Genomic DNA, 22,076 nt, shown 5'->3' with positions numbered 1-22,076 from the left:
TCTCTTTCCATATGGTGGAAAGATCACGAGTCACTTCATCCACAGCGGGGAGGGGGGGAAGAGGGTGACGGCCGTACACCACGAAAAATGGAGACTTAGCAGAAGATTCGGAGACTCTGAAGTTGTATGAGAATTCGGCCCATGGTAGAAGATCTGAACAGTCATCCTGGCGGGAGGAAACAAAATGCTGTAAATAGTCACCCAGGACCTGATTAATTCTTTCTACTTGCCCATTGGATTGGGGATGATAAGAAGAAGAGAAGTTTAATTTAATCTTGAGCTGTTTACAGAGGGCCCTCCAGAATTTAGACACGAATTGGACGCCTCTATCCGAGACGATATGCATGGGCAATCCATGAAGGCGAAAAATGTGTACAAAAAATTGCTTTGCCAACTGAGGCGCTGAAGGAAGACCAGGAAGAGGAATAAAATGTGCCATCTTGGAAAATCGATCAACGACCACCCAAACAACTGTGTTGCCACGGGATGAGGGCAAGTCTGTAATAAAGTCCATACCAATCTGTGACCAAGGCTGTTCGGGAACGGGCAGAGGATGAAGGAGGCCAGCAGGCTTCTGGCGAGGAGTCTTATCCCGGGCACAGACAGTACAGGCCCGCACAAAATCAACAACATCCGTCTCCAGAGTCGGCCACCAATAAAAACGAGAGATGAGTTGCAAGGATTTTTTGATGCCCGCATGGCCTGCGAGATGGGAGGAGTGTCCCCATTTGAGAATCCCGAGACGCTGGCATGGAGAAACGAAGGTCTTCCCTGGAGGAGTTTGCCTGATGGAGGCTGGAGAAGTGGAGATCAGACAGTCCGGAGGAATGATGTGTTGCGGAGAGACCTCTACTTCAGAGGCATCAGAAGAACGAGAGAGGGCATCGGCCCTAATGTTCTTGTCAGCAGGGCGAAAATGAATTTCAAAGTTACAACGGGCAAAGAACAACGACCACCTGGCCTGGCGTGGGTTCAGTCGTTGGGCAGACTGGAGATAGGAGACATTCTTGTGATCAGTGTATATGATAACTGGAAATTTTGATCCCTCCAGCAGATGCCTCCATTCCTCAAGCGCCAATTTAATGGCCAAAAGTTCTCGATCCCCGATGGAGTAATTTCTCTCCGCTGGAGAGAAAGTCCTAGAGAAAAACCCACAAGTAACAGCATGCCCGGAAGAATTTTTTTGTAGAAGGACAGCTCCAGCTCCCACTGAGGAGGCATCTACCTCCAATAGGAAGGGTTTAGATGGGTCAGGTCTGGAGAGCACGGGAGCAGAAGAAAAGGCAGACTTGAGATGTTTAAATGCGTCTTCCGCTTGTGGAGACCAGGACTTGGGATTGGCATTTTTTTTTGGTTAAAGCCACGATAGGAGCCACAATAGTGGAAAAGTGTGGAATAAATTGTCTGTAATAATTGGCAAACCCCAAAAAACGTTGGATAGTACGGAGTCCGGAGGGGCGTGGCCAATCTAAGACGGCAGAGAGTTTATCTGGGTCCATTTGTAGTCCCTGGCCAGAGACCAAGTATCCTAGGAAAGGAAGAGATTGACATTCAAAGAGACATTTCTCCATCTTGGCATAAAGTTGATTGTCCCGAAGTCTCTGAAGAACCATGCGGACATGCTGGCGGTGTTCTTCTAAGTTGGCAGAAAAAATCAGAATATCGTCCAGATAAACCACAACACAGGAATATAAGAGATCACGAAAAATTTCATTAACAAAGTCTTGGAAGACGGCAGGGGCGTTGCACAGGCCAAAGGGCATGACCAGATACTCAAAGTGTCCATCTCTGGTGTTAAATGCAGTCTTCCATTCGTCCCCCTCCCTGATGCGGATGAGATTATAAGCCCCCCTTAAGTCCAGTTTGGTAAAGATGTGGGCACCTTGTAGGCGATCAAAGAGTTCCGAGATAAGAGGTAAGGGGTAGCGTTTTTTTACCGTAATTTTATTAAGTCCGCGGTAGTCAATGCAAGGGCGTAGGGAGCCATCTTTTTTGGACACAAAAAAAAAATCCAGCTCCGGCAGGAGAGGAGGATTTGCGGATAAAGCCCTTTTTTAAATTTTCCTGTATGTACTCTGACATGGCAAGAGTCTCTGGAGCAGACAGAGGATAGATTCTGCCCCGGGGTGGAGTAGTACCCGGGAGGAGGTCAATAGGACAGTCATAAGGCCTGTGAGGGGGTAAAGTCTCAGCTTGCTTTTTGCAGAACACGTCAGCATAGTCCATATAAGCCTTAGGAAGACCGGTTATAGGGGGAACCACAGGGTCACGGCAGGGAGTACTGGGAACCGGTTTAAGACAGTCCTTGAGACAAGAAGTACCCCAATTCTTGATTTCTCCTGTGGACCAATCAAGGGTTGGGGAATGGCGTTGAAGCCACGGTAATCCAAGAAGAATTTCGGAAGTGCAGTTGGAGAGGACCAAAAACTCAATTTTTTCGTGATGAGGTCCGATGCACATTAGGAGAGGTTCCGTGCGGTAACGCACGGTACAGTCCAATCTTTCATTGTTAACAGAATTGATGTAGAGGGGTCTGGCGAGACTGGTCACCGGGATGTTGAACCTGTTGATGAGAGAGGCCAAAATAAAATTTCCTGCAGATCCGGAATCCAGGAAGGCCATAGCAGAGAAGGAGAAGGTAGAGGAAGATATCCGCACAGGCACAGTAAGGCGTGGAGAAGCCGAGTTGACATCAAAAACTGTCTCACCTTTGTGCGGAATCAGCGGACGTCTTTCCAGGCGGGAAGGACGGATAGGACAATCCTTCAAGAAGTGTTCGGTACTGGCACAGTACAGGCACAGATTCTCCATGCGGCGTCGTGTCCTCTCTAGAGGTGTCAAGCGAGACCGGTCAACTTGCATAGCCTCCACGGCGGGAGGCACAGGAACGGATTGCAGAGGACCAGAGGAGAAAGGAGCCGGGGAGAGAAACCGCCTCGTGCGAACAAAGTCCATATCCTGGCGGAGCTCCTGACGCCTTTCGGAAAAACGCATGTCAATGCGGGTGGCCAGATGAATAAGTTCATGCAGGTTAGCAGGAATTTCTCGTGCGGCCAGCACATCTTTAATGTTGCTGGATAGGCCTTTTTTAAAGGTCGCGCAGAGGGCCTCATTATTCCAGGATAATTCGGAGGCAAGAGTACGGAATTGGATGGCGTACTCGCCAACAGAAGAATTACCCTGGACCAGGTTCAGCAGGGCAGTCTCAGCAGAAGAGGCTCAAGCAGGTTCCTCAAAGACACTTGAATCTCCGTGAAGAAGGAGTGTACAGAGGCAGTGACAGGGTCATTGCGGTCCCAGAGCGGTGTGGCCCATGACAGAGCTTTCCCAGACAGAAGGCTGACTACGAAAGCCACCTTAGACCTTTCAGTAGGAAACTGGTCCGACATCATCTCCAAGTGCAGGGAACATTGTGAAAGAAAGCCACGGCAAAACTTAGAGTCCCCATCAAATTTATCCGGCAAGGATAATCGTAGGCCGGAAGCGGCCACTCGCTGCGGAGGAGGTGCAGGAGCTGGCGAAGGAGATTGTTGCTGCAGTTGTAGTAATAGCTGCTGTAGCATCACGGTCAGTTGAGACAGCTGGTGGCCTTGTTGCGCTATCTGTTGCGACTGCTGGGTGACCACCGTGGTGAGGTCGGCGACAACTGGCAGTGGGACTTCAGCGGGATCCATGGCCGGATCTACTGTCACGATTCGGCTGGCTGGAGGTGGATCCTCTGTGCCAGAGAGGGATTGGCGTGGACCGTGTTGGTGGACCGGTTCTAAGTTGCTACTGGTATTCACCAGAGCCCGCCGCAAAGCGGGATGGTCTTGCAGCGGCGGTAGCAACCAGGTCGTATCCACCAGCAACGGCTCAACCTCTCTGACTGCTGAAGATAGGCGCGGTACAAGGGAGTAGACATGTGCAATTCGGTTCGGCACGAATGTCTAAATTAACGAATTTTACCGTTTTCGTGCATTTGGACCGAACCGAATGCACGAAAACATATTTTGAACATTCCCGAATAGCCACGATAATACGATTAGCAAAGTAACGAATACATTCGTTATTTCCCAACCATAATGCTGTAAATAACGAATGCATTCGTTATCTGTAAACGAACGTGAAGAATTCGTTCTGATAACAAATATAATAAAAAGGATATAGATAGTTTGATTTTTCGGATACATTCGGTATTCGGGTACATTCGGTAAATCTTTTTATTCTTTTTTTGGACTTTAGCGATCCTAAAAAATTATGGAGATACCTTTTTTATAAAAATTTCGTAGGGTATCATAAAAAAATCATAATAAAAAAGATACAGTGGTGATGGAAAAAATTGTATCTAATGAAATGTATGATTTTTATTATGAAATGTTTATTCATTTTTAAACAGGGATCAATTTATGTGAGCGGGTAAAGCACTAAAAATGTAGCCGACAATAATGAAAATGTAGTGTGTGCGTGTTTTTCACTTTTTTTAAAAACATTTTTTAGGTAGTACTACTACTCCCAGCATGGAACACACTCTTCCATGATGGGAGTAGTAGTTACCTGTACTAATTGACAGATTGCAGGGGTCCCTTGCGATCCTCTTGTATAATGTATAGATGCGCCGGCTGCTCTTCTATGGTCCCCTGCACTCACGTATATGTACACATATTCATATTTCCCGCAGAGCTGTGATTGGCCAGATGGTTCCAGCCAATCACAGCTCTCTGTGAGAAATAGGAATATGTGTATATATACGGCCGTGCAGGGGACCATAGGAGAGCGGCCGCCGCATTCATACATTATACTGGAGGATCGCAGCGGGTGTCAGGAGTGATACCCGAAGTGATCTTCCCTTTACTACAAGTACTAATACTCCCAACATGGAGTACACTCTGCTCCATGCTGGGAACTGTAGTACCTGTATTAATAGACAGATCGCAGCGGGTATCAGAAGTTACACTCGCTGCCATATGTCTATTAATGCAGGTACTACAGCTCCCAGCATGGAGCAGAGTGTACTCCATGTTGGGAGTATTAGTACCTGCAGTAAGGGACAGATCCCAGGGATGTCACTCCTCCTGACACCCGCTGCGATCGTCCTTATGTGAATGTCGGGATCAGCTGTTCTCAGGGCTACAGAGCCGGGAGAACAGCTGACGCTGAGCCGTAGGTATACATCGTATATCTACTGCCCAGCAAGAACTTACAGTGAGCCTGCAATGTGTATACAGTATACACATTGCTGGCTCACTTAACCCCTTGCTGAGCTGTGCGCTATGCGCAAGCCCAGCAAGGGAAGAGTTAACTTACACTGCTGGACAGTGTAGGTTAACCCTTTGGGCGGTACACACTATATACAGCTATCTATAGATAGCTGTATACAGTGTATACAGAAGGCGAAGTCCAGCTTACTTCCCTCGAGTCCCGGGCGGGGTTCGTGTAGATCCGCCCCCTAGTGATGACGTCATTAGGGGGCGGAGCTACAGAAGGGAACAAGGCTAATTAATCTGAAGCTCTGTTCACATTGTACGTTTTGTATAATGTGAACAGACCCTTCTGGCAGTGTCCACCCAGACAGGGAGACTCCAGCTGTTGCTAAACAACAACTCCCAGCATGCCCAGACAGCCAAAGGCTGTCTGGGCATGCTGGGAGTTATAGTTTTGCACCAATTGGTGGCTCCCTGTTTGGGTAGACATTGCATCATGGGTGCTCTCCCCAGCGGACTGCGCCAAAAATGTCATAACCAATTTTTTGTGTTTTTTTCTTCTCGTTTCAGATCCGTGTATGCAGAGGATTACTGCGGATTCGATGGATTACGGCGGATTATTTATTTTTTCCTTTAATAAAATGGTTAACGAGGGCTGTGGGGGAGTGTTTTTTTAAATAAAATAATTTTTCCAATGTGTTGTGTTTTTTTTTTTTATTGAATTTTCAAGGGTGGTAGTGGACGCTGTCTTATTGACGGAATCCATTACTAGGCCAGGGCTTAGTGCTAGCCCCAAAAACAGCCAGCGCTAACCCCCAATTATTACCCCGGTACCCACCGCCACAGGGGTGTCGGGAAGAGCCGGTACCAACAGGCCCGGAGCGTCAAAATGGCGCTCCTGGGCCTATGCGGTAACAGGCTGGCGTTATTTAGGCTGGGGAAGGCCAGTAACAATGGTCCTCGCCCACCCTGGTAACGTCAGGCTGTTGCTGTTTGGTTGGTATCTGGCTGAGAATGAAAATACGGGGAATCCTATGCGTTTTTTTTAATTATTTTTTTATTTAAATAAAAAAAAAAAAAACGCATAGGGTTCCCCGTATTTTCATTCTCAGCACAATACCAACCAAACAGCAACAGCCTGACGTTACCAGGGTGGGTGAGGACCATTGTTACTGGCCCTCCCCAGCCTAAATAATGCCAGCCTGTTACCGCCTAGGTCCAGGAGCGCCACTTTTGACGCTCCGGGCCTGTTGGTACCGGCTCTTCCCGGCACCCCTGTGGCGGTGGGTACCGGGGTAATAATTGGGGGTTAGCGCTAGCTGTTTTTGGGGCTAGCACTAAGCCCTGGCCTAGTAATGGATTCCGTCAATAAGACAGCTTCCGCTACTAACCCTGAAAATTCAATAAAATAAAAAAATAACACAACACATTGGAAAAATTATTTTATTTAAAAAAACACTCCCCCACAGCCCTCGTTAACCATTTTATTAAAGGGAAAAAAAATAATCCGCCATAATCCATCGAATCCGCAGTAATCCTCTGCATACACGGATCTGAAACGAGAAGAAAAAAAAACACAAAAAATTGGTTATGACATTTTTGGCGCTGTCCGCTGGGGAGAGCACCCATGATGCAATGTCTACCCAAACAGGGAGCCACCAATTGGTGCAAAACTACAACTCCCAGCATGCCCAGACAGCCTTTGGCTGTCTGGGCATGCTGGGAGTTGTAGTTTAGCAACAGCTGGAGTCTCCCTGTCTGGGTAGACACTGCCAGAAGGGTCTGTTCACATTATACAAAACGTACAATGTGAACAGAGCTTCAGATAAACTAGCCTTGTTCCCTTCTGTAGCTCCGCCCCCTAATGACATCATCACTAGGGGGGCGGAGCTACACGAACCCGGCCCGGGACTCGAGGGAAGTAAGCTGGACTTCGTCTTCTGTATACACTGTATACAGCTATCTATAGATAGCTGTATATAGTGTATACCGCCCAAAGGGTTAACCTACACTGTCCAGCAGTGTAAGTTAACTCTTCCCTTGCTGGGCTTGCGCATAGCGCACAGCTCAGCAAGGGGTTAAGTGAGCCAGCAATGTGTATACTGTATATACACATTGCAGGCTCATTGTAAGTTCTTGCTGGGCAGTAGATATACGATGTATACCTACGGCTCAGCGTCAGCTGTTCTCCCGGCTCTGTAGCCCTGAGAACAGCTGATCCCGACATTCACATAAGGACGATCGCAGCGGGTGTCAGGAGGAGTGACATCCGCTGGGATCTGTCCCTTACTGCAGGTACTAATACTCCCAACATGGAGCACACTCTGCTCCATGCTGGGAGCTGTAGTACCTGCATTAATAGACATATCGCAGCGAGTGTAACTTCTGACACCCGCTGCGATCTGTCTATTAATACAGGTACTACAGCTCCCAGCATGGAGCAGAGTGTACTCCATGTTGGGAGTGGTAGTACTTGTAGTAAAGCGAAGATCACTACAGGTATTACTCCTGACAGCCGCTGCGATCCTCCAGTATAATGTATGAATGCGGCGGCCGCTCTCCTATGGTCCCCTGCACGGCCGTATATATACACATATTCCTATTTCTCAGCCGGCGCATCTATACATTATACAAGAGGATCGCAAGGGACCCCTGCAATCTGTCAATTAGTACAGGTAACTACTACTCCCATCATGGGAGAGTGTGTTCCATGCTGGGAGTAGTAGTACTACCTAAAAAATGTTTTTAAAAAAAGTGAAAAACACGCACACACTACATTTTCATTATTGTCGGCTACATTTTTAGTGCTTTACCCGCTCACATAAATTGATCCCTGTTTAAAAATGAATAAACATTTCATAATAAAAAAGATACATTTCGTTAGATACAATTTTTTTCATCACCACTGTATCTTTTTTATTATGATTTTTTTATGATACCCTGCGAAATTTTAATAAAAAATGTATCTCCATTATTTATTAGGATCGCTAAAGTCCAAAAAAAGACTAAAGATTTACCGAATGTACCCGAATACCGAATGTATCCGAAACTACAGGAATACCCGAATACCGAATGTATCCGAAAAATCTAAACCGAAAATATTGCCGAACCGAAATTTTTTTCCAAAACGAAAAAACGAAACGAAATTAAACGAAAATTTTTCTAGTGCACAAGTCTACAAGGGAGTAGACAAGAGCAAGGTCGGACGTAGCAGAAGGTCGGGGCAGGCAGCAAGGATCGTAGTCAGGGGCAACGGCAGGAGGTCTGGAACACAGGCTAGGAACACACAAGGAAACGCTTTCACTGGCACAATGGCAACAAGATCCGGCGAGGGAGTGCAGGGGAAGTGAGGTATAAATAGGGAGTGCACAGGTGAGAATACTGATTAGGCCTGCTGCGCCAATCAGTGGCGCAGCGGCCCTTTAAATGGCAGAGACCCGGCGCGCGCGCGCCCTAAGGAGCGGGGCCGCGCACGCCGGGACAACACAGACGGGGAACGGGTCAGGTACGGGAGCCGAGATGCGCATCGCGAGCGGGCGCGTCCCGCATCGCGAATCGCATCCCGGCTGGGAGTAATATCGCAGCGCACCCGGTCAGCAGGTCTGACCGGGGCGCTGCGAATGAGAGAACGCTGCGAGCGCTCCGGGGAGGAGCGGGGACCCGGAGCGCTCGGCGTAACACTCATGCTGCAGACCCATTAGACCATTGCTGTTAACTCATCCCAACGAAAAGCCAACATGGAAATTTATAGTCACCTGTTCTAAACAAGGGAAGAAAATAAATAAAAAGGAGACCACACGTTTTTTTTTTTTTTTTATGATTAACTTTTAAAGAAAAAGAAGAAATAAATATAACAACCAAAAAAAAAAAACTATGTTAACTTATTAATCAACTCCTCCAATCCCGTTATTTTCCGCGCCATCCTCATCATGTCCTTTCTCATTTTTTCATGGTCTTTTTTTATTTTTTTTATTTCCTTTTTTAATTGTTGCGCAACTGATAAAAAAAAAAGCATAGAATTAATTGTAATGAAGAGTAACATGTATGTTTGTATAGCATATGTGTCACGATGCCGGCTGGCAGGTAGTGGATCCTCTGTGCCAGAGAGGGATTGGCGTGGACCGTGCTAGAGGATCGGTTCTAAGTCACTACTGGTTTTCACCAGAGCCCGCCGCAAAGCGGGATGGTCTTGCTGCGGCGGTAGTGACCAGGTCGTATCCCCTAGCAACGGCTCAACCTCTCTGGCTGCTGAAGATAGGCGCGGTACAAGGGAGTAGACAGAAGCAAGGTCGGACGTAGCAGAAGGTCGGGGCAGGCAGCAAGGATCGTAGTCAGGGGCAACGGCAGAAGGTCTGGAATCACAGGCAAGGAACACACAAGGAACGCTTTCACTGGCACTAGGGCAACAAGATCCGGCGAGGGAGTGAAGGGGAAGTGAGGTGATATAGGGAAGTGCACAGGTGTAAACACTAATTGGAACCACTGCACCAATCAGCGGTGCAGTGGCCCTTTAAATCGCAAAGACCCGGCGCGCGCGCGCCCTAGGGAGCGGGGCCGCGCGCGCCGGGACAGAACTGACGGGGAGCGAGTAAGGTACGGGAGCCGGGGTGCGCATCGCGAGCGGGCGCTACCCGCATCGCGAATCGCATCCCGGCCGGAGGTGGTAACGCAGCGCCCCGGGTCCGTGGAACCGACCGGGGCGCTGCAGTGAGGGAAGTGTAGCGAGCGCTCCGGGGAGGAGCGGGGACCCGGAGCGCTCGGCGTAACAATATGTAAAAGCACTTACAATACATAGCATAACAATATATTAAACAAATTTATAACTTTGTTATCAAGTATAAATGCTTTAGAAATAACATTAACAAATTATTTGTTTTTTAAATACATGAACAAATATATTTGTCCTAATAACTTTTTTATTTTAATTTACAAATAATATCTTATCACCAGTGAATAAATTCCATACCATTATGTAAGAAAAATAAAACTATAATCATAAACCTTCAGGACCTCACCATAGATACCGATGCATGACTGAGGTATTATAACAAAAATATAAAACACACACACAAATACATATATATATATATATATATATATATATATTTATTTACATGAATTTATTTATATTTATTTACATGAATTACTGGCTAATGTTACTTTATAAAATTACTGTATTGTTTTGTTTCACATTGAATGTTGCCCTCTTTATTCTGTACATCTTATGCATACAAAATTCTAAGGATGTGTGCATATACTTACTCTCCTGATTTGGAGTGTAGGCCACATCTTGACTGGAGAGTGGGGAGGAATTCCCCTCCTCTCCCTCCTGTGGTGCTGCTGGTGGTGGTGGTGGTGGTATGGCTTGGGCCATGTGGGAGGGCCCTGGCTGTTCCTCCTCCTGCTCCTGTGTCTCCTCCTCCAGGATGATCCCCTCCTCTTCCTCCTCCAGGATGATCCCCTCCTCCTCCTCCTCCTCCTCTGCCTCGGCCTGTCGCCTGGTCCGCTTTGGACGGACCGTGGCTAGAGTAGCTCCTATAATAACACAATGTTTATGAAGTTAAAAATCAGTTATTATAACCTATGCAGTTATAAAATACCAACCCTTCCCCTTTAACCCACCACACCACTTCACTTTAATTCTATGGTTTAACTTGATGGACGTATGTCTTTTTTCAGCCATACGATGAATACCTTGACTGGTGATATATGTGTAATGTCCCCGAACAGTGTCTGCAATACTGTCCTGCTGATGAGCCTTTGACCTTCGGCTGAACATGTGCCTTTGGGGTCCTAAGTTAATGTCTTTTATGCACTATCCTTGTATTGTATAGATAACATGTGGTTTAGAATATATTTTGTTATCATAGCACTTATATTGATTCCAGTATTAATTCTGTTTTTGCATAATACTCTGTTTAATATGCATATTCATATGTTTTGCACTTAAGGAGTTAATGCATGTGCGGTGTCCCACTACCGCATTCTATACGGTACCTATTTATTCATGGGTCCCCATAGCCAGAGTCCCTAGGACTTAGGGATCGCTGTTAGCCAGTCTACCCCTAGTCGCCTCTATTATAGTGTATAAATCTCTAATTTATGCATAGGTTAATGTAAATAGAATAACATGTGTAAATAAATGGTTAATTACTTGTTTACATTAGCGTTGCAGGACCTGCGGGTCATGTGACGAGGTGAACTCTATGGTATTTAGCTTAAGGACCTTTGGAGGCCCTTTGACGTAAGCAATCCCATCACACCATGTAATGGTGAATGGCAGACGTTTGGACCAATCAGATTCGCCCCGCCCCCTGCCCATATAAGGGAGCGGCGGACATCTTCTCTCTCTCTTGTTCCTGGTCAAGCAGGCAAGCAAGACCTGTACAGCAGTAATTGCAGTGAGTTAGGCCTGAGCCTTGCGGCAACGGCTGAACAATTATAATTATAGAGTATATCACCACCCAAACACTCTGCAGCTTCAAGGACCTAATAACTCCCCTAAATCCGGACAGATCCGCAAATCTCTTCCAAATTAATAGACTTTATGTCTACCTCAAGGTCAGCAACTACTGCCAGTCACTAAGCAACCTAAGGACTGTTTGTATGAGACTGTGACTGTGCCGTGGATATTGCAAGCACTTCAGTAAAAGTTATTCAAGTTCAAGTTCAAATCAAGTTCAAATCACCATGTGGACCTTCAGTTATTCTATGCACTTATCATTACTGGGAAGGGCGGCAATAGGCCGGAACACTGATTCAGCATACCAACCCTCAGCCTGGCGTCACGAACTATCGGGTTAACATTAACCCTTCACATACCGATACCATACCACCACTATCATACACCCCCCCAAGGGCTACCACACATGCATAAAGCATGAAACTTCTCTTGTTACCATGGGTTACTGGTAGGATCATGTGACATGTGGTGAGCCTATCAGGATTGCTGAGCATTAAGACAACCCCCTACACTGTATATTCTAGTTTAATCTAGGTCTACCCTTTGCCAAGGCAAGATCTAGTGTGGCTGCTGTGCAAGTCTCTAGTGGCTAGTGTGGAGAAAGTGGCCCGAATACTGCACCTGTGCAGAGGGCTATGCTATCGAACTCTTCTATACAGAATGAATCTCTAATATCCCAAATCGCAGAACTTGGTCACCACATATGTTACCACAATCTGGAGTCAGACTCACAAACAAATAGGGTTAACAACATCTGCCCTAAGATTAATTACTGTATTTATCGGGGTATACCACGCACCGGCCTATAACACGCACCCTCATTTTACCAAGGATATTTGGGTAAAAAAAGTTTTTTACACAAATATCCATGGTAAAATGAGGGTGTGTGTGTGCGCGTGTATACCCCGATATACCCCCAGGAAAGGCAGGAGGAGAGAGGCCGTCGCTGCCGGCTTCTCTCTCCCTGCCTTTCCTGGGGTCTAGAGCCCTGCTGCCGGCCCTTCCCTCCCCCGGGCTATCGCCGCCGGCAATGGGGCGCCGTCACCAATAGTCAGGGGGACAGAACAGGCAGTGGCGCCGATAGCCAGGGGGAGAGAAGGGCTGGCAGCAGGGCTCTAGACCCCAGGAAAGGCAGGGGGAGAGAAACCGGCAGCGATGGCCTCTCTCCCCCTGCCTTTCCTGGGGGTGTATCGGCGTATAACACGCACATAGACTTTAGGCTAAAAATTTTTGCCTAAAAGTGCGTGTTATACGCCGATAAATACAGTACATCTGCCCTTACATAACTGTCACCAATACCTTACCTGGGTGATACTGGTCCCGTATTTGTCGGACCCGATCCATGTGTCGCCTCTTTAGGTCCGACCATTTTTTTAAGACCGCCATGCGGTCATGTCTGCCGCCGTGTTTTCTCCTCAGCTCCCGCATTAGGGAGCGGACAATGTCCTTCTTCACGATCTGGGAGCGCGTCTGATCATACCCCTTTTCAAGGAAACGCTGCAACATGAAGAAACAAGTAAATTCTCACACTTTTGTTTAACCCCTTATGGACATATGACGTAAATGTCAGGCAGTGATTAACACGGCGATAACACAGTGATAACTCTCTGAGTAAAGTTTATGTAGTAAATGTGACATGCAGTCCTATGTAACACCACAGATAACAGTGATAACTCTCTGAGTACAGATAATGTATAGATGTGACCTGCAGTCCTATGTAACACCACCAATAACACAGTGATAACTCTCTGAGTACAGATAATGTATAGATGTGACCTGCAGTCCTATGTAACACCACAGATAACAGTGATAACTCTCTGAGTACAGATAATGTATAGATGTGACCTGCAGTCCTATGTAACACCACAGATAACAGTGATAACTCTCTGAGTACAGATAATGTATAGATGTGACCTGCAGTCCTATGTAACACTACCAATAACACAGTGATAACTCTCTGAGTACAGATAATGTATAGATGTGACCTGCAGTCCTATGTAACACCACAGATAACACAGTGATAACTCTCTGAGTACAGATAATGTAGTAGATGTGACCTGCAGTCCTATGTAACACCACCAATAACCCAGTGATAACTCTCTGAGTACAGATAATGTATAGATGTGACCTGCAGTCCTATGTAACACCACAGATAACACAGTGATAACTCTCTGAGTACAGATAATGTATAGATGTGACCTGCAGTCCTATGTAACACCACAGATAACAGTGATAACTCTCTGAGTACAGATAATGTAGTAGATGTGACCTGCAGTCCTATGTAACACCACAGATAATACAGTGATAACTCTCTGAGTACAGATAATGTATAGATGTGACCTGCAGTCCTATGTAACACCACAGATAATACAGTGATAACTCTCTGAGTACAGATAATGTAGTAGATGTGACCTGCAGTCCTATGTAACACCACAGATAATACAGTGATAACTCTCTGAGTACAGATAATGTATAGATGTGACCTGCAGTCCTATGTAACACCACAGATAATACAGTGATAACTCTCTGAGTACAGATAATGTATAGATGTGACCTGCAGTCCTATGTAACACCACCAATAACACAGTGATAACTCTCTGAGTACATATAATGTAGATGTGTCCTGCAGTCCTATGTAACACCGCAGATAACACAGTGATAACTCTCTGAGTACAGATAATGTATAGATGTGACCTGCAGTCCTATGTAACACCACAGATAACAGTGATAACTCTCTGAGTACAGATGATGTAGTTTGTGTGACCTGCAGTTCTATCTAACACCACAGATAACAGTGCTTTGGAGAGAAATTTTTTTGCTTGGGGGGGCCTTTTCGCATTTTGGAAGCCCTTATGGTGCCAGGAACGCAAAAAATAAAACCCACATGGCATACCATTTTGGAATCTAGACCCCTTGAGAAACGTTACAAGGGGTACAGTGAGCCTTAATACCGCACAGGGGTCTGACAGATCTTTGGAACAGTGGGCTGTGCAAATAAAAAAATTAAATTTTTCATTTTCACAGATCACTTTTACCTGTCAGACACCAGTGGGGTGTAAATTCTCACTGCACCCCTCATTACATTCCATGAGGGGTGTAGTCTCCAAAATGGGGTCACATGTGTGTTTTTTTTTTTTTTTTTGCTTTTGTCTGAACCGTTGTAACAATCAGCCACCCCTGTGCAAATCACCTCAAATGTACATGGTGCACTCTCCCTTCTGGGCCTTGTTGTGCGCCCCCAGAGCACTTTGCGTCCACATATGGGGTATCTCCGTACTCAGGAGAAATTGTGTTACAATTTTTGGGGGGCATTTTTCCCTTGTACCTCTTGTGAAAATGAAATGTAGAGGACAACACCAGCAAGTTAGTGTAAAATTTTGAATTTTTTACACTAACATGCTGGTGTACATCCCAACTTGACCTTTTCATAAGGGTTTAAAGAAGAAAAAGCCCCCCAATATTTTTTAGGCAAATTCTGCAGAGTACGGCGATACCCCATATGTGGCCCTAAACTTTTGCCTTGAAATACGACAGGGCTCCAAAGTGAGAGCGCCATGCACATTTGAGGCCTAAATAAGGGACTTGCATAGGGGTGGACATAGGGGTATTCTACGCCAGTGATTCCCAAACAGGGTGCCTCCAGCTGTTGCAAAACTCCCAGCATGCCTGGACAGTCAGTGGCTGTCTGGTAATACTGGGAGTTGTTGTTTTGCAACAGCTGGAGGCTCCGTTTAGGAAACAGTGGCGTACCAAACGTTTTTCATTTTTATTGGGGAGGGGGGCTGTGTAGGGGTATGTGCATATGTAGTGTTTTTTACTTTTTATTTTATGTTAGTGTAGTGTTGTGTTTTTAGGGTAAAGTCACACGGGCGAGGGATCAAATTAGTTTACCGCTGAGAGTTTGAGCTGCGGCAGAAAATTTGCGGCATATCAAACTTGCAGCTAGAAACACACTCTAAGCCCCCACCCATGTGAGTGTACCCTGTACATTCACATTGGGGGAGAGGGGGGGGGGGGGGGGGGGGGATGCAGGGAGTTGTATGCTGGGAGTTGTAGTTTTGCAACAGCTGGAGGCACACTGGTTGCAAAACACTGAGAGTTTGTTACCTAACTAAGTGTTTCACAACCAATGTGCCTCCAGCTGTTGCAAAACTACAACTCCCAGCATGTATGGTCTGTTAGTGCATGCTGGGAGTTATAGTTTTGCCACAGCTGGAGGCACATGGGTTGGGAAACACTAAGTTAGGAAACAGACAATGTTTCCTAACCAGTGTGCCTCCAGATGCTGCAAAACTACAACTGTCCAGGCAGATGCTGTCCAGGCATGATGAGAGTTGTATTTCGGCAACAACTGAAGTGCCAGTTGTTACCGAACTACAATGCCCAGCATTCCTGGACAGTGAGCAGGCTGAGAATTGTAGTTTTGCAGCATCTGGAGGGCCGCAGTTTAGAGACCCCTGTATAGTGGTCTGAAAACGGTGGCCCTGCAGATGTTGCAAAACTACAACTCCCAGCATGGCCAGACTGTCCAGGCAACAGACGTGTTTCCCAACCAGTGTGCCTCCAGCTGTACAGGCATGCTGGGAGTTGTAGTTTTGCAACAGCTGGAGACACACTGTTTGGGAAACACAGCTATATGATCTTATATCATGACTAGATTAAAAGTTATGATTCATAACTTTTAATCTAGTCTAAAATGCAGTTAAATATAATTAACTAACAGTGGTGAAAATACTTACACAAATCAGAACTCTCTCCTCACTTTCGCTGAAATTACTGCCCACCATCTTCGCATAGGTTATTCGCGATCCCACTGGCAAGCATCCAGGAAACGATCTCTGTTATCGCGTTATGTAATATTGCGCATGCGTGCGCGCGCGCGCGCGCGCGCGCGGCAATATTTTCGCAATCAGTTATTTTTCGCAATCATTTTCGCAATTGCCGAAAATTCGCAATATTCAAAAATCAACTCGGATAGAACGAATATTCGTAATTCACGAATATATGACGAATATTCGTCAATATATTCGCGAAATATCGCGAATTCGAATATGGCATATGCCGCTCAACACTATTCCTGACCACTGCATGATTTCAACTGAAATCACAACTTCCAATGTCACTTTGAAAAAAAAATGTTCAATTTGGTTTGTCGCAATTATTTGTCTCTATAAAGCACCTGCACCAAAATAGAGACAAACTACAGCCAAAATAATGGAGTAAAAGGTTTGATACATACGGTACCCCCAATATTAGTAGACAGGATGTTAATGCATGTTCATTTTTCTACTTTTAGTTTATTAACAATAAAAGCTACCTTTTAGGCTGTGTTTACGTGTTTCTGCTTTACCCCATTTTTGCCGCAATTTTTCTAAATTGTAGCAAATAAAATGGTGCTTTTACTGTGATTATGAAAATTGTCTTAAAATCAATGCACTGTTGCCTCAATTTTTTTACACCAGTAAAACGGATAATTTTTTATGGGATTTCAGAAAATCACGCCGAAACATAGTTAAAACGCAATGTCTGAGCAATTGGATTAAAGCAATTGGATTAAAGGGGTCATTAAAGGGGTACTCCGCTGCTAGACATATTATCCTTTATCCAAATGACCCCCGCAATCCCTGCCACAGCACCCCAGTTACCCATTGCATAGAGCAAACTCCATGCAGTGCCAGATAATTGGCGAACACAGCCACCACGCCCCCTCCATTTATGTCTATACTAGCCATCATAGACATGAATTGAGGGGGCTTAGGGTGACATCACGATCATGGAAGCACCAGGCTTCCGTGACCATAGCACATAGCACCAACCATGAGATCGTGGGGGGTCCCCATGGCCAGACCCCTCATGATCCCCCATCATTTGGATAGGGGATAACATGATAGTAATGTTTGTTGTAAAAATAGGTAATATCCAACTGTTTCCTGGCCCAAAAAGTGTAAAGGCAGGAAAACAGGTGCCAACCTTACCAGCTACTTACATTTTCTTAATTTCAACAAGTAACTGAGGAATTTAAGGGTTAAAACACCATTGGGCCACTGACCTAGTGGTGGGAATCAAAAAAGTAAGGGCCCCTACATAATACCTTACTGATTTAAGCCTGGCCCATAGGAGACTATCTATATCAATCATTACATTCCTATTTCTGTACAGTGCTAGGCAGACTTTGCAGAGACTCACTGACTCTGCAGACCATAGAAGTGATTACATCCGCAGGCTAACAGATGGTGTCATCTTGGTGTTGTTCTCCTTCCTTTTCTTTTCTATCTGCCTCAGATCATCCAGAAGACTGAAGTGTTTGGCAGATTCTGAGGAGATAGGTATTGACTGTAGTTTTGAAGGGCTACGTCAGATAGAGAAAAAACTAAAAGTAACTCCGATCAGAGAAGACATCCAGTAATCCCACCTCTGTACGTTCCCCTCCGGATCCCTCTGCCCGACTCCTTTGTCCTCCTCCTCCCGACTCCTTTCGTCTCCAAACTCCTTTTTTTTCCCACAGACCGCTCTGTCCTCCTCTGTCCAGGGGCCTTTCATTGCTACAAGAAGCCACAGTGGTTCCTAAAGTAGCAGAGTGTCTATGCTCCAGTTTACTGAACTTGGGATCGGGGGACCCACTTAGAGCAAGGCCCCCTCAAGCAGGACCACCTCTGGAGCTAAGTTTTCCCCACAGCAACCAATCACAGCTCAACTAACGAGCTCTGATAAAGTGAGAGCTGAGCTGTGATTGGTTGTTATGGGATAATCACTCTACTTTTACTCTCACATAGTTTGATAAATCTGTGTGAGATAGTAATTTTGGTACCAGTATGACATTTTGGATATAGTAAGGACCCTCAGTTTTCTTGAAGACAACTCCAACTACAATAAACACAAACTATTAAATAAACAATCTAAACAGGTGATAAAAATGGATACAGCTTTATTTAAATCACAGAAGTCAGGTGAAGTGCTAGGCCACAGGGACCTACGAATACTGTTACAGAATGACAGAAACATATAAATCAAAAAACTATGAAAATTGGGCTAAACATAAAAATTCTTCAACCCACAAAGAGTCATCCTTTAGAGTTGACGGTGTTGGAGCTGACGTCGTTGGAGCTGATGGTTCCGTTGCCAAAGGTGCAGAGCTGAAGTTGCCAGTGCCGGTGTTGGCAGTGCCGACGTTGCCAGTGCCGACGTTGCCAGAGCCGACGTTGCAAGAGCCGACGTTGCCAGTGCCGACGTTGCCAGAGCCGACGTTGCCAGAGCCAATGTTGCCAGACATCCAACAATTGGATGAAGCTGACGTTGTTGGAGCTGATGATGCCGGAGCTGACGGTGCCAGGGCTGACTGTGCCGATGCTGACGGTGCCGGAGCTGACGTGCTGGGGCTGATGGTGCCGATGCTGATGGTGCCGGAGCTGACGGTGCCGATGCTGAAGGTGCAGAGCCAAAGTTGTCATGGTTCATCTAAAACTGTAAAAAACAGGAGATATAATAACCCATGCATAATTTTCCAGGTAATAGATAAACAGCGGTAGAATAAATATTTAAACAGGAAGGGCAAGAGGGAAATGTTTTTTTTCAGAGCTGGAGGTGCCGACGCTGAAGGTGCAGAGCCAATGATGACAGAGCCCATGGGTGGGTACAGTGGGAATAATGGGACATTGTAACTTTTAAGATACTGATTGGAGTCATGGTTTATCTAAAGGCGCAAAAAATTCTCAATTTATAGCAGGACAATTTCATGGGCCAGTTTGTGGAGAACCCAACAAGAACTGATGCTCTCTAGGATATGGTCATCATATAGTGTGTAGTGTATAAATGAGTATATATTTATATAGTGTATAAATGAGTCATTAAAAAAAAAACATGGGGAAAAACCGTTCCAGGTAAAACCCCTCGAAAGACAAGGGGGCGCTCCCTCCGCCCGGAGAAGAAAAGGTTTAGTCTCCAGGGCAGCAAGATGTGAATTTATAGAACAGTCTACCCCAGGAACTGCTCACAGCAAAAACAATTGAGGGCTTCAAAACAGGCTTAGACACATTCTAAGAGCAGAAATTAATGTGTATGTCAAAATATTGGCTCACCCCCCCCCCCCCCTCTCCTTCATCCACCTGTACCCCTTACCTTCACCTCCTTGGTTGAACTTGATGTACATGTGTGGTGTCCCAGTACAGCTATATTGTGTCAAGGTATTGTAGGCCCTGTCAGATTGAGACCTCCAGTGTTCTGGGGGCTCCCCTGCAGGGACTCAACCATTTCTAATTTGTATTTACACTGTTATAACTTAATAATCTGTTATTAGGTATCTGTAGCTTTAAGTATGTTACCCAGCAACCTCATGCCTAGTCAGGGTATGTGAGAGTGGAGGACTGAGGGCTAGACTAAACTTTTGTGTAAGGTGTTATATTATGTTATTACTTGTATGTAACTTTATTGTAAATCCTAAAGGGGATACAGACAACTCTATGATCCCCAGCTGCCTTGCCAATGGGCTTTAGTTTAGCCTTCCCTTTATAAGGGGTGGCATTTCCTGTGTAGAGGAGTTCTGGAGTAGGAGTAGGAGTGTGGAGGAGTAGAGAAGTAAAGCAGTTCATTCAGTTCAGAGTACAGAGTGGAGTTCAGAGTGAAGAATCTGCAGAGGAGTGAGAGCAAAGATGAGAGAGAGAGATAAGAAAAGCATGAAGTAACCCCAACTAATAGCAAGCCTTTACTTCAGCCTTGATCAGAGAATTCCTAAAGGACAATTCACTATCTTCCGGCGAAAAGCCACAAATCTACCGACACTTCAGTAAGTGACTTTAATCTCAAGCCTAATATAGCGCAGACCTAAAACCCCTAGTCCGGACGTAAGAGCCAAGCATATATGCAATATCAAGTCCAGGCACTGCAAGCTGTGTGGTCCTCTAGAGACTGTCTGTTAAACCTTTGGGAGACTTTGGTTGAGTGCTGCGGAGATTGTACCACCTATCTTCAAGTTAGTAAAGCCTCCGTTAAACTGCAACCTAGTGTGGAGTCCATTCTTTCCTTGCTAGCCTGTGGGGAGACGGAGTTCCCCGGACCTGTAGTACCCCGGGAGATACCAAGACTACAGTGGCATCACGTGACATTAAGGGTTAATACCATCCGACCCTGGGTTCATAACCCCCCCAAGAACCAAGTAGCTAACCCCAGCGTAGTGGCGGTCGCGGGTTTCACTCGTGGTTACCACAATTCATCCACCTGTATCCCTTACCTTCACCTCCTTGGTTAAACTTGACGTACATGTCTTTTCAGTCGTCTATGTGATGTTTACTTCTCAACTCCAACCACAAATCTAAAGAGAGGTCCACGCCAGTGAGATATCCAATGTAAGCTCATCGTAAAATGTCATGTTTAGAATGTGCTGAGATGAGGCTCAACAGCCTATGAAGCTGAGTAATATATATATATATATATATATATATATATATATATATATATATATATATTTGTGCTCGGGGCTACAAATAGCGAGCCTACCTACTTAAATCTAACTCAACTATGGCTAGGCAGTCTGAACTGTGCCATATACTGCCACGTAAGGGTACACCTTGTAAAATAAGAGGGCATACCTTGGAAGAAGTAGAAGAAAAGAAGGGTGGGACAACGCGAGAGCCGCGGCACACTGAACACAGGGAGCCGCGGCTTTTAAGCGCAAGTACCGCCCCTCCCACAAACACAGGTTAAGTGACTCAGTCAATTAACCTTCGCACTTGTGCTCGGGGCTACAAATAGCGAGCCTACCTACTTAAAACTAACTCAACTATGGCTAGGCAGTCTGAACTGTGCCATATACTGTCGCGTAAGGGTACACCTTGTAAAATAAGAGGGCAAAACTCAAACCAAACAGGCAACTCAGAAATCAAAACAAGCTTTATTAGTAATTACAACACAAGCGATTCAAAAGCACACTGAATCTCCAATTTCGGGTTTGGAACATAACGTATGTACGCACTGGACTTCCAGCGACCTAACTTCCTGATAACATGAGCAGGAACACCATGACGAGAGGCAGACGCGGCTGCCCCTATGCGTAGAGAATGACCGGATATGACCGAAGCATCATGGCCTAAGGATTTAACTAAAACACGTAAATAACGAACAAAAACTGAGGAAGTAAGAGCAATGTTATTAAACAACAACAAAGGGCATTCTGGACTGTCATGAACACGAAGAGCAAGTAACGAGTTAAAGACCAAGACCGGACACCATTTGTGAGAGGTTTTAAAATATTTGACGTGCACCTTCTGACCGGGAAGTGATGTCTTAGTGTCGTGCAGAACGAGAGTGAAATGATCCGTGGCTCGCTGCAATTGTCCCAACTTGAGAAATGGAGCGGTACTAGTTCTACTCGTGAACTCGCCCGGCCTCAGAAAGCCATAGAAACCTAAGAAGAGGGCTGCTTTTAGCGTTAAACTATT

At 45.6% G+C, this 22,076-nt stretch overlaps 1 protein-coding gene across 1 annotated transcript; it reads right to left on the bottom strand.

Annotated features, from left to right (window-relative positions):
* Positions 1-9,014: 9,014 nt before the first annotated feature.
* LOC130283209 (zinc finger translocation-associated protein-like) lies at positions 9,015-16,433 on the bottom strand. The gene is made up of 4 exons (XM_056532415.1): positions 16,386-16,433; positions 12,951-13,143; positions 10,446-10,718; positions 9,015-9,179 (listed from the first exon to the last, which is right to left on the bottom strand). The coding sequence occupies exons 1-4, from the start codon at positions 16,431-16,433 to the stop codon at positions 9,055-9,057; spliced, it is 639 nt and encodes a 212-aa protein (XP_056388390.1). The 3' UTR covers positions 9,015-9,054.
* Positions 16,434-22,076: the final 5,643 nt, after the last annotated feature.

The sequence above is a fragment of the Hyla sarda genome, chromosome 7, assembly GCF_029499605.1.
Source record: "Hyla sarda isolate aHylSar1 chromosome 7, aHylSar1.hap1, whole genome shotgun sequence".
NCBI classification, from domain to species: Eukaryota; Metazoa; Chordata; class Amphibia; order Anura; family Hylidae; genus Hyla; species Hyla sarda.
Note: the sequence above shows the minus strand (reverse complement) of the source record. Positions and strands in the feature narration are given on the sequence as shown.